The sequence below is a fragment of the Marmota marmota genome, unplaced genomic scaffold, assembly GCF_001458135.2.
Source record: "Marmota marmota marmota unplaced genomic scaffold, marMar, whole genome shotgun sequence".
NCBI classification, from domain to species: Eukaryota; Metazoa; Chordata; class Mammalia; order Rodentia; family Sciuridae; genus Marmota; species Marmota marmota.
This window is the reverse complement of record NW_026000141.1, coordinates 1,780,687-1,792,290: the sequence shown is the minus strand read 5'-3', so window position 1 is coordinate 1,792,290 and position 11,604 is coordinate 1,780,687. Positions and strand designations below refer to the sequence as shown.

At 46.9% G+C, this 11,604-nt stretch overlaps 1 protein-coding gene across 3 annotated transcripts in view; it reads left to right on the top strand.

Moving 5' to 3' along the window:
* Positions 1-6: 6 nt before the first annotated feature.
* The window catches only part of LOC107159068 (splicing factor SWAP), a 64,353-nt gene continuing 52,755 nt past the window's right edge, over positions 7-11,604 (top strand). For 2 of the 3 annotated variants that reach the window (XM_015505612.2, XM_015505611.2), the window contains exons 1-3: positions 7-1,909; positions 2,536-2,667; positions 6,319-6,404. In XM_015505612.2, the coding sequence (XP_015361098.1) occupies positions 1,900-1,909; positions 2,536-2,667; positions 6,319-6,404 (228 nt within the window). In that variant the 5' untranslated portion in view covers positions 7-1,899. Of the gene's footprint in view, positions 1,957-2,535; positions 2,668-6,318; positions 6,405-11,604 lie in introns of all 3 variants that reach the window. The other variant, XM_015505613.2, reaches the window with a different exon arrangement.

The following is an 11,604-nucleotide window of genomic DNA, read 5'->3' as shown; positions in this document are numbered from 1 at the left end:
GCGAAGCCCCGCGTGGCCGATACCCTGCCGTAGCGGCGTCCCTGGGGCTGGGCCGCTGCGGGTTCTCTTCCAGTGTCACCGCCCGGGGCGGCGGAGGGCCGGCTGGCGGCCGAGTGTGTGGTTGGAAAGGGCGACGTACGTGCTGTAGGGTGTTTGCTCCCCGCTCGCTTCCCTCCCTCTCCCCGGGGTCCTGGGATGTCCCTGCCGCTCGGGCAACACTACTTCTGGGGCCCGGACTGAAAGGCTAACCGTGGAATAGTCTCTCCGAGTGAAGGAAGCCGTCGTTTGAGACGATTAGAACTGGATTCTGCAAAGCCCTGGAACCTGACTGTAGGGATGACCTCTGAGCTGCCCAGAATGGACACAGTAATGACCAAATAGGCCTTTTTCCGTCCCTGACATTTCCATTTGGAGGTAGAGCTAGGAAACAAGGACTCCGAGAAGGGAGGGTTGCAGATCAGATCGGCTCTGGATCTGATGCTCCACGCTCTGCTCAGACGTGCTGTGCCTTTGAACTGCCATATCTATGGAACGATGTTGCCTGAGCTCTCGGGCTTGCTTTCCAAAGTGTGATTTGTAATGTGCATTATTAAAGTTCGGTGAGCGCTGGTGTCTCAGCTCTTCATGCAGTTTCCATGTCATTCTGTACATGATTTGACTTAGGTCACTCAAGACTGGTGGGGAGCAAACACTACACATGTAAATGTGTAATATTTTTAAATAATAATTTACATTTGTAAGTTAAGGAGGTTTACATTAAAATAAATCTAATTTTAAATTTTAATAAAATGCAAAAATTTGGGTTCCCTGGTATCCCCCCCCCCCCCATTAACTTGGTCACCATTACAAAAGTCAGCATTAAAAAATCAGGCAGACTTTTGTTGCTCAATATTTGCTTCTGTGACCCAAAATCTGAGTATTTTAAGTAAAATTAACCGACTCACTCGTTTTCTGACAGTTGTACGTTGACAGCATTTTCATTGAATCTTTTCATGTTAAAAGTATAACAGAAAGTGCTTTTCTTGTCCTTGGGTTGATGAGGGACCTATTGGTCCATGCCAGAGAAGCATGGGTGTGTCCTCATCTGTGTTATTTCCTGGGGTATCAAGTTCAAAAGGAAGTACTGATACGCGTCTTCTAATGGTTTTTGCCTGTTCCAGTGAACCTCCCTACACTGCATGTATATGTCGCTGTTCCTATGTATGTGTGTCTCTCTACCACGTAACCCAGCACTTATTTCCTCAGCCAAGTGGCTAGGGGCGAGAGCCTAGCCAAGATTTTACCTTCCATGGACGCAAGTTTCTTTGATGAAGATCTCTCCTGAGAGTTCGGGACTAGCAGAAAGAAGCGAGGAAATTTCGACCGTTTGGTTCTTACGGATAGGTATTTATGTATTCGGTTTGTGTGAATGTAAGCTATGATATTTAACTTTTCAGAAAAAAAGTTTTTTGTTTTTTTGTTTTTTTACAAGTGGCATTGAATGGTTAATCAAACCATGCACGGTAAGAACTGCTAGTGAGGCAGATGCCATTTACGCTTTAAAGGATTGTCTGCCTTTAATTATGAGTTTTATCGTGCTATACAGTGGAGTTACACTTTTTTAAGATAACTTGAGTTAATCAGTAGGAGAGATGACTAGCCACATGAAGTGTAAGTCTGAGCAGTTTTGCATTTCCCTTAATACTTTTACTTTAATATTTTAATTGGTAAGTACACACATCGAGTGCCACACGCCACCAGCCTAGGCGGTGACTTCTGTGTGCTGACCAGCGTATTCGCATTACAGATACGATGGGCGTGGTCACCTGCATGACCTCTCTGCGTATGATGCCGAGTATGCCACTTGGAACCGAGACTACCAGCTATCTGAAGAGGAGGCGCGGGTAGAGGCGCTGTGTGATGAAGAGAGGTATTTAGCCTTGCATACGGACTTGCTTGAGGAGGAGGCAAGGCAAGGTACTGCTCAAGAAAGACTTATTTCAGCCACAACTTTAAAAATTTTTAAGTATTTAAAAGTTTACTCCCATTCATTTTTTTATACTCACTCTTTCTGATATTATCTTGACAGTACCCAGTGGATTGGAAAAACAGGAGTCTTTGCGTTCTGAGAGGACCTCAGGATAGTTTATATATAGAGCCACAAAGAATTTTCCCAGCTTTTGAGGGCAGACTGGGATTTGAAAAAACAAAAACCAAACTCTTTAACTGTTCTTCTTTAACAGTATCGTATGAATTAAAATTGATGTTCTTGTCTTTGCCTTAACAATCTTTAATACAATTCTTAATCCCAAAATTTTCTCAGCAGGAAGAAATTTTCCACAAAAGATGTGTATTCAGCTTTCTGTGGGTAAACATTTACTGGCAAAAGTATATATTGATAGACATAAAGTGTGCGTTTCTAGAAACACTTTTGCCTCAAAAGAAGGTTGAAAAAATGTGTTGTTTGCTTTATCGATAGCTACAACTTTAGAAATATATGAAATTTTTCTCAGTAAGCTTCCATTTTTGTTAACAAAGTTCTTGTTTTTATTCAAGAGGAAGAATACAAGCGGCTGAGTGAGGCGCTGGCAGAGGATGGGAGCTACAGTGCCGTGGGTTTCACTTACGGCAGTGACTATTACGACCCATCCGAGCCAACGGAGGAGGAGGAGCCTTCAAAACAGAGAGGTGAGCAGGCCCTGACTAGAGCACCCCGAGCTTTTGTGGGGCTCCTTCTGGTGGGGTGGATCAGCACTAGAACATGAACTGCCAACAGGCAGGTTGTGAACTCAGACTCATTTTCTGCACTGGATCCAAGTTGCCTGCCCAGGCAGGGGCGACAGCAGACTTCCTCTGGATCCTGTTTCTGGATTGGTAGTACTTGTGGATGTTCTTGCCTTTGTCTGGCAGCAGCAGCAGAGGGTGGGCAGCAGCCTTTCCTTCACGTGGCCTACTTCTGATTACCCCTCATAGCTGACCTGATGACCAGTGTCCAGTGGAAAGACATCCCTGGAGTTTGTTCACGTAGCACAAGAATTTTAGCATAAGATTAAAGATTTCATATGTGCCTTCCTGGATTAACTCTGGGAACTATGAATATACAAAACCATGCTACAAAGAAATCCAGGCTCCTCTAATACAGCAGGAAATTGTCACTTGTCACTTTGTAAGCCCTGGGAGCACCATTACCAATTTGTCACTGCCATCCGCAGTTGTGTGAACCAGAGGCATTAAGGACAGGTTGCTCTCATGTAGGGTATTCTGTTGCAAAGGAGAACTTTGGAAACCCATTTAGATGTTGAACAAACTGGATCACATCCTACAGAGACTTAATGTCAGAGCTAACTGAGTCTGTTATTTGGAACTTGATTGGTTTCTGCTTAAGTAATACTCGTGAGGCGTCGGAGCAGCCTTGTGGGGGGCCTCCCCAGCCATCCACTGAGGAGTGGTGGCCATGGAGGAGCAGACCAGGCACGCAGGCACTCGGGCTTTCCTTCCACCTTATACTCATCATCTGGGCAAAAGCGTCACACGCACAGCTCTGTTTGGGAACATGGAGAGAGATCCTCCAAGTGAGATCATGACGTGCTGAGCTCAAGACTGGTGGAGGAACTTAGCAGTTTGCATTGGCTTTGAAACCTGATAGTCCCTTTCGTGATCATCGTGATGTGCTGGAAATGTTGCAGATCTGAGAAGTAAATGTGCGTTTATCCAGATTAAGCTATTCTTGGAAGTTCTGGATAGTTCCAATGCAGTTGTCTCTTCTCTGGACCACATCCATTATTTCAGTTTGAAACGCATAAGGTTTTTACCAGAAGGCAAGAATACCAACATTTCACAACTGAAGAGTTAAAATGTGTAAAGGCCTCATGTCTTTTATGGCAATAATCTTCAGAAGAGTCCCTTACATTAACTTCCTAATATTCTAGATCAGGCACAGGCAGCCATGACTGCAGGCCCAGTTCCCGGGTTTGTGTCTGTAGGATTTCATCAGAACAGCTGAGCTCTTTTGTTCTGTCTGCTGCCAGTTGGGGCTTTGGCAGGCATGAGGCTGAGATAGACCCTGGGCCCACAGAGCCATTTCACAGTTGTCCTCCTGTTCTAGAAGTTGGGCCATTGTTTCAATGTAATTATTGGGCTGAGAGATAATAGACTGTTACACTTTCTAAATTTTGCAAACAGTGTATTTCTTCACTTTGTCTTCTGTTAATATAAAATACTCTTTATAAATGGTTATTGGGCTCCTGGGAAACTTAGAGCTTGGCATTTTATGTTTAATTTGCACTAATATAAATAAAACACCACCCCCAACACACACAAACACCCTCAAATGGGATTCATTTTGGTGCCCAGTACCACTAGCAACCAAGTTGAATGTTGTTTCTTTTTCCAGTATGGGGGACTGAACTTAGGGGCACTCACCAATAAGCTGTATTCCCATCCCTTTTTATTTTTTGTTTTGAGGCAGGCCTTACTAAGCTTCCTAGGGTGGCCTTACACTTGTAATCTGGTTTGCCTCCTGAGTGGCTGGGGATCATAGACAGGGGCCACTGCATCTAAAGTAGAAGATAAAATCAGATTTTTCCATGTCAGCAGAATCTCTAAATAGTCCTTGGTTTTTAAAATAACTTACTTTAACACCTTTTAGTATCTGTAACCCTGTGGTGTCAGCCAAAGGCGCTTTGACGCCTCTGTTTTGCCTGACCTCACCTCTCCTCTCTCTCATTAGCACAGTATTTTTCATCCTGGTCACAGTTTATTATCGTTAAAGATCCTTTGTTTTTAAGTATTTTTTCCAGTGCTGGGGCTTGAACCCAGGGCCGTGCGCGTGCTAGGTGCGTGCTCCAGCCCTCTGCCACATCCCAGATCTGCATGTGCATGTTCTGATAAGAAAAGGCTATTGGAATATGTGAGTCTGTGTTGCAATGGTAGATTTTTACTTTGTGTCACTGAAAATAAAGGCCTGTATGAGAACAGAATGACCCATTTGACCTGTCTATCCCAGGGAAGGCCTTCAACTAGAAGGCCTTGACTTTTCCACATGTCTTAAGGTTACAAAAAAGCTATTTGAAAAGACAGAATTTTAATTGCTTTTTTTACTTTTGAAAAATGCAGTAAGAATTGTTTTAAACACATACACCTGGCCTCCTTCTCAGAAAGGTTCTGAGGAAGCTTAGCTCAGTTGTCACTTGGCTTTTTCTTCCCAGTGGAAGATCTCACAGACCTTGGTTTCTGCTGCCTGCAACTCCACTCTGTTGTTTGGCTGCTGGAGCTAGACAGTGGCCTTGCCAGACATGGGGGTTTAGGCAGTAGTAGCTCTGCCCTCCACTCACCCTGTCCTTAGTGTGTGCAGAAACAGGTGGGGCACAGTTCATCCTCTGTTACAGTTGACTTGCATCTCAGGTGAGAACCCCGAGTGTTCACCTACAGGGATGCCTGCTCACAGCTCCCCTAGGTTCACTGAGGAATTAGACTTGAAGAGATGTTGGCAGATTGTTGACTTAAGAGGCTGCGCTGTGTGTCATGAGAACGTTTATTTAGATGAGGATTTAGTGTTTGGTTCTTTTATCACTTTTGTGGGAATAAAAACCTAAGTAAAAGTTGAAATTCATTAAAATGTTTTGTTTTGTTTTTTTTTTTTCTAATTTTGTGCTGATTTTTGTGCATTTCACTATGTCCCTTAGGTTGATAGTCATCTGAATTGTTGGTAAATTGGAATATCTTAGAATTCAAGAAGTTTTAATTGTAAGGCACCTTATCTAACACATAGTAGGCAGATATGGATATTAATAATGAGTAGAATTGAAGTGATACATCCGACTGGGAAAGCAGTAGTTTGCTTGGGTGGAGAAGTCATGATGTTGTTGTTTAGGTTTTTGCAATCGGATGATCAAGGTTGAGTTGTCCGGGGGGTGTTACCTTGTCTTGTACCTAGTGCCCCAGAGTCTGCAGGAACAGTGCCAGTTCAGTGCAAATGTGTGTGGCAGGGAGGCTGGGCAGCACAGAGCAAGGACTTTGGCCAGGAGCCTGCTCGGAGTCCAGTGTTCTGCTCTGGCTGAGGTCATATGGGTTGGCTCACACTTCACATGGCCCTTGGAAACCAGAGCCAGGAAATGGCAGGGTTGGGACTGAGGCCGGCAGGATCATCTGCACCACCAGCCTCTTGGGAACTCATTATGTGAGTCTGCTTCAACATGGTGGGATCCTCTCCACAGTGTTTCAGAAGGAGCCACAGAAAGGAAGAGCCCATCACTGCTCTTCCCTGGGTGCTGTATGCTGTTGGCAGGAGCCTTCTTCTCTGGTTATTGTTCTGAAGGTCTCAATTTTCTTTTTTAATAGAAAAAAGCGAGTCTGAAAATTTGGAGGAAAATGAAGAGCCTTTCATCGCCCCTCTAGGACTGAACGTTCCATCTGATGTGGAATTGGTACGTATGCTTCTGCAAGCCCCTGCAGTGGGTGGCCACTTGTTGTTCTTCAGTGCTGTGTGTGAGGGCACAGTGACGGTGCAGCTGCCATTTAGGTGAACCAGGTTGCAGTCATTTGTGAGTTAATGGGGGAAAAGGCCACTTCCTGCTTGCTTTCATTTGAAAGAACGATGAAGGGATTGTAGCAAAATAACTAGGGTAGCTTGTCAGCATGTTGTGTGGACCCCAGGGGCTGTGTGGTTGAGTCCCGTGATCTGGACAGCGTGGCCAGCATGTCAGAGTTGGCGGAGAGTGTGACGAGCACACACTGGTGGAGGTTGCATGCTCAGGGCAGCGTTGCTCGGTGCTGTGCGTCCTTCCAACTTTTCCTGGTGTGGTTTTTGTGGGCTCCTGGCCTTGGCTTTACATGTTCTGGGTACTCACCTCCATCATGAGTAGCCCTGCACTGCAAGTCCTCTGTAGCTGGTTGCTGTTGGGTGGAGTCCCCAGGATGGCCCTTGTCTCAGCCCGAGGCTTCAGTTGCACCTTGTTGAACTCAGGTCCAGTTACAGTGGCCTTAAAGCCAAGCCAAGGCTACTACTTGAGGGATCTCTGTATTCCAGCGCTGTGCCAAGCTGCTGCTTGTGGGTCTTCTCATTTGTTGCTGATAGCCCTCTGAGATAGCGTTGTTACTCTCCTCCTTGCAGATGAGAAACAGACTTAGGAAAGTCAAGAACTCTGGCTCATGCAGCAGGCAGGAGCCTGCAAGTTTCCTTATTGTATTAGAGGTGTTTGAATGTGGAAAGTTTCCCAAGTGCTCATGCACAACCAAGAGCTTTCCCTTGCCTTGCCCTTGCCCTCCGCAGCTGGGCTGCAGGTGCTGCACTGCGGGCCCTCCAGGCCTTATCTGTGTCTGGCAGAAGATGATGTCTCTTAATCTCTGCATGTGTTGCTGCACTGCCTCTGTAGTTCACAGCAATGTGACAGTTCTTGTGTTTTTTTCCTACCCCCTATTCTGTGACCAAAGGAGATGATCGCCCTCAGTTCCCGCTCAGGCCCAGTGCCTCTCAGGGATTTGCTCATGTCTCCAGCTCTTCCCAACATGGGCTGTGTCTCTGGGTTTTGCCTCTGGTCAGTGCTGCTCAGGTTTGCTCCTGTTTCCAGCTTGTGACTGTTGTGCTGTGGTCAGAGCTGAAATATCACGTGCAGACTGATGACTAATGTCCCCAGACTCCCATCAGCAGGCACTGGCCGTGTTGGCATGTCCTGGGTTCCTGAGTGATCATTCTGCAGGAGAGACCCACCAGAATTAACCCTTGAATATCACATTTGCTGTGTTAGCTACAATTCATACTAAAAGCATTTGCTTGAGGCTGACTCTAGAGAATATCACTTATTTTTATATGATCTTTAAAGTTTCTATGTAAATATAAACTTAGAAGTATGACAGAAATTTCTTGCTTTAATTTCTATTAGAATATTTAATGGCTGTTGGAATCCTCCAGAACCAAAACACTTGCCACCCAGAGGAAAGCAGGAATGGCCTCCGCGAGAAGCACAGGCTCTCGAGGGTTAGTTTCCTCCAGCGTCCTCTTGGAGGCCCCTGGAGTGCAGGGTTTTGCCATGTGGGTGCTTGGTTGAGTCTCGGCTTGGCGTCTTCCGTTTCCTCTGTGGCAGTGCCTTGTTCTTCAGTCATTGTGGTTTCTGACATAGGCTTGTTGTATAAACTGCTCTGGGGTGTCCATGTTGGTAGGAAACATGGTGTGGAAGGCCATGCTGGCCTGTGGTGGCTGTGTCACGAAGGCCATGTGGGAGGCTGTGGAGGCCATGTGGGGCGTGGTGGCCGCATCGTGGAGCCGTGTGGGGCTGTGGTGGCCATGTCGTGGAGGGCGTGAGAGCCCGTGGTTGCCGTGTCATGGAGGCCGTGTGGGAGGCCGTGCTGGCCTGTGGTGGCCGTGTCGTGGAGGGTATGCGGGGCTGAGCTGGCAGGATGCTGGCTGGCTGTGCGTGGAAAGGCTGGCCTGGATTCAGGGGGCCACTGGGTGGGTGTGACTTGTTGGCAGGGAGGTCAGGCAGTTGGCAGAGAAAACAAGCACTTTGGGGGGTTCTTGCTCTTAAAAACCTGATGATGTCACAGCACCTGGTGGCTCTGCTTGCCTCCTGCTTAATAAGCTCCTGTGCCACCAGGAGGGATCCCACATAGCCCTTGGCCTTTGACAGCTGAGCCTGTAGACTGAAGTCCCCTCAAGTGATCTGATGCCTTTATTTTAGCCTTTTATAATGACTCCATGTGTGTGTGTGTGTGTGTGTGTGTTGTGGGAAGTGGGACTTACATTTCCTCCAAATGTGTAACTAGGCAACGGTGTCTTGACATGGCATAGTCAGTCACTGTCTTTTCCCAGGGACCTAGACACCCATCTGTCCCAAGTTCCCTGCATTCAGGCCAGCCCTCTGGACCTGCTCTGCAGGGCTGTGTGCTGTGCAGCTGGCTGGGGGGAGAGCCTGTCACTTGGCCCATCCCTGCCCACCTATCTCCTCACTCTTCTGAGACACTGCAGATGGCACAGAGCCGGAGCTCCTAAGCCACTGTTCAGTCATGGGACCCAGAGATCTTTGTGGTCAACAGTGTGTTCAAGTGTGCTTCTAGGGGACTGGGTCTCAAGAGCAGGGCAGGGGTGGGGGACTTGATTTAGATGGGTACATTCGAGGCAGCTCAGGGAAAGGTAGCTCGCAGCAAGCCTCATTGTTCATGCTTCATACCAGGCCCTGTGCAGAGTGCTTCCGAGTTGCTGCTCGAAGTCTTGGTCCACAGTAGATACAGCTGTTGCCCATTTTCCAGATGAGGAGCATAGAGGTGTAACTCGAGGCGGGTAGAAACTGCCCTCAGCCCTGCCAGTCAGACTTGGGGTTCCAGCAGGCAGAGTTCTGCTTCCCTGTTTGGCTGCGGTGTGGAAAGTGGGAGATGGGCGGGGGGCAGAGGCTAGTGTGCTTCTGTGGAGCTAGGTCCTTCTCTTTTGATGTGTGATGGCTGCTGTGTGGGTGGACGGGGCTCTTGTTCGACTGCCTCGCAGGTCTCTCCCCAGTGCCTTGTCTTGGACACTGTGTGGCTCTTTCCTCTCAGTCTGTGCTGCTGATGGCGTGGTCCCTCTTTATGGCTGCAGGGTTTTGAGGCTTGCTTTGAATGCTTTCCCACTGAAAATATTTTCCTGTATTTCCTGCTGTTTTGTAGTTTTACATTTGAATTGTGACTAGCTCTGGGATTTTTTGGGGCCTGAAGGCAAAGCAAGTATTTTGGGTTTTTTTTTCCCATCCCCAGTGGAAAAGGCAGCCTGGCAGCTGCCCCTGAGGTTCTTCGCTTGATCCCCACCTAGCTCCCCATCCCTTCTCTTCTCCTGCCACATAGTCCATAGTTGCCCATGACTGAGGGTTTCCTGACCTTAAATGCCCCCATCCTGCTCCCAGGACTGGCTCTGCCTCTGAATTCTTACCAATGTGTCAGAGGAGAGAGCAGGCGACCACAGCTTTCCTCTCAGCTCCTCTCAGCTCCAGGCTTTCTCAACAAAGGGTTCCCCTGGGGTTCAGAAGGGAAGGACACCCCTTTTATCAGGTCATCTCTGGGACACACATTTACACATGAACTGTTAGTTTTTGTGGGTTTTGTCCTGGGGAATCAAACCCAGGCACTAGGCATGCTAAGCACATACTCTGCCATTGATCTGCATCCCCAGCCTCTGTCAGCTGTGTTTAAGGTACCATTGGACAGTAAGAGTGATCACCATCTGAAATGGAAAAGGAGTTATCTAAAATCTGCATGATAACGATGGCAAAGAATGACTCTTTATCCCCTGTCTACTTTCTCTGGGAACATAGCTTAACCTATGCTCATGAGATGCCCTGCTCTTAGGGCATCACCTGCCCTTTGCATTTTGACCAATGTGGTCATGTTACTGTGTCATTAACAGGCCTACCTTTACCACAGTTTAGACTAGCACATCTGTTTGGTCAGTAGAGCCTGCTCTAGATGGCATCATATTTTCCTTTAAAGGTCATTGTTCTTAAGTGATCGCTAATTAACTAGTTTATAGATTGTACCATTTTAAAAATTAATTGTAAACCAGGCTCAATAGCTCATGGCACACCTGTAATTCCAGCAGCTCAGGAGGCTGAGGTAGGAGGATTGAAAGTTCAAAGCCAGCCTCAGCATCTTAGGCCCTAAGCAACTCAGTGAGACCCTGTCTCTAAATAAAATACAAAGTAGGGCTGGAGATGTGGCACGGTGGTTGAGCCCTGAGTTAAATCTCTGGTACCAAAAAAAAAATTGTATTTAACCAAAGCCAATGAAAAACCTGCATCAGGGTTCATATTTCAGCCCACAGTGGGCTTTTAACATGGAATCTAATTTATTGGGGAATCTAAATACAACTTTAATCATGGGGCATTTATCCTGAAGTGTGAAGGACGTTATTCAGAAAATTAAATTTGAGAATTAAGCCCTTTAAATTTTATGAAGGATGAAGCCCCTAAACTACAATAAGCTTGTTGGATTCCTGAGCACTCTTTTTTTATTGTTGTTGTTTGTTTATTTATTAATCCTTTGTTGTTGTTTATTTTTTATGTGATGATAGGGATTGAACGCAGGGAGGGCCTCATGCATACTAGGCAAGTGCTTTATCACTGACTATCTCCCCAGCCCATTAACCACTCATTCTTTTCTTTTTTAAAGAGAGAAAGAGAATTTTTTAATATTTATTTTTTAGTTTTCGGTGGAAACAACTTCTTTATTTTATTTTTATGTGGTGCTGAGGATCGAACCCAGTGCCCCGCGCATGCCAGGTGAGCGCGCTACCACTTGAGCCACATCCCCAGCCCAACCACTCATTCTTAATGAGAAAAATTTCCAGTTTTATATGCATGGGATTTCCATGCACCTTTCCAGTGCAGATCTCTCTTGAGATACTGAAGGCATTTTGGGTGTGTGGCTCCCAGCTCTCGGTCTGACAGGTTGTGTGTGGGCCAGAGTGGCAAGTGCACTGTGTGGTGGAGTGACTCGGTGGCCCTGGGGAGGGAGGAGGCGGGCTATGAGTGCCAGTCGTGAACTGATAGCAAACCATCAAGGACTCTCCTGCAGGGTGACCTGGCTGCCTTAAGAATAGGACACCATGCTTCAGGTGGGGGTGGCATCCTGCTGGAGCCTTTGCCAGGACCTGAGAAGAGCAGAGGT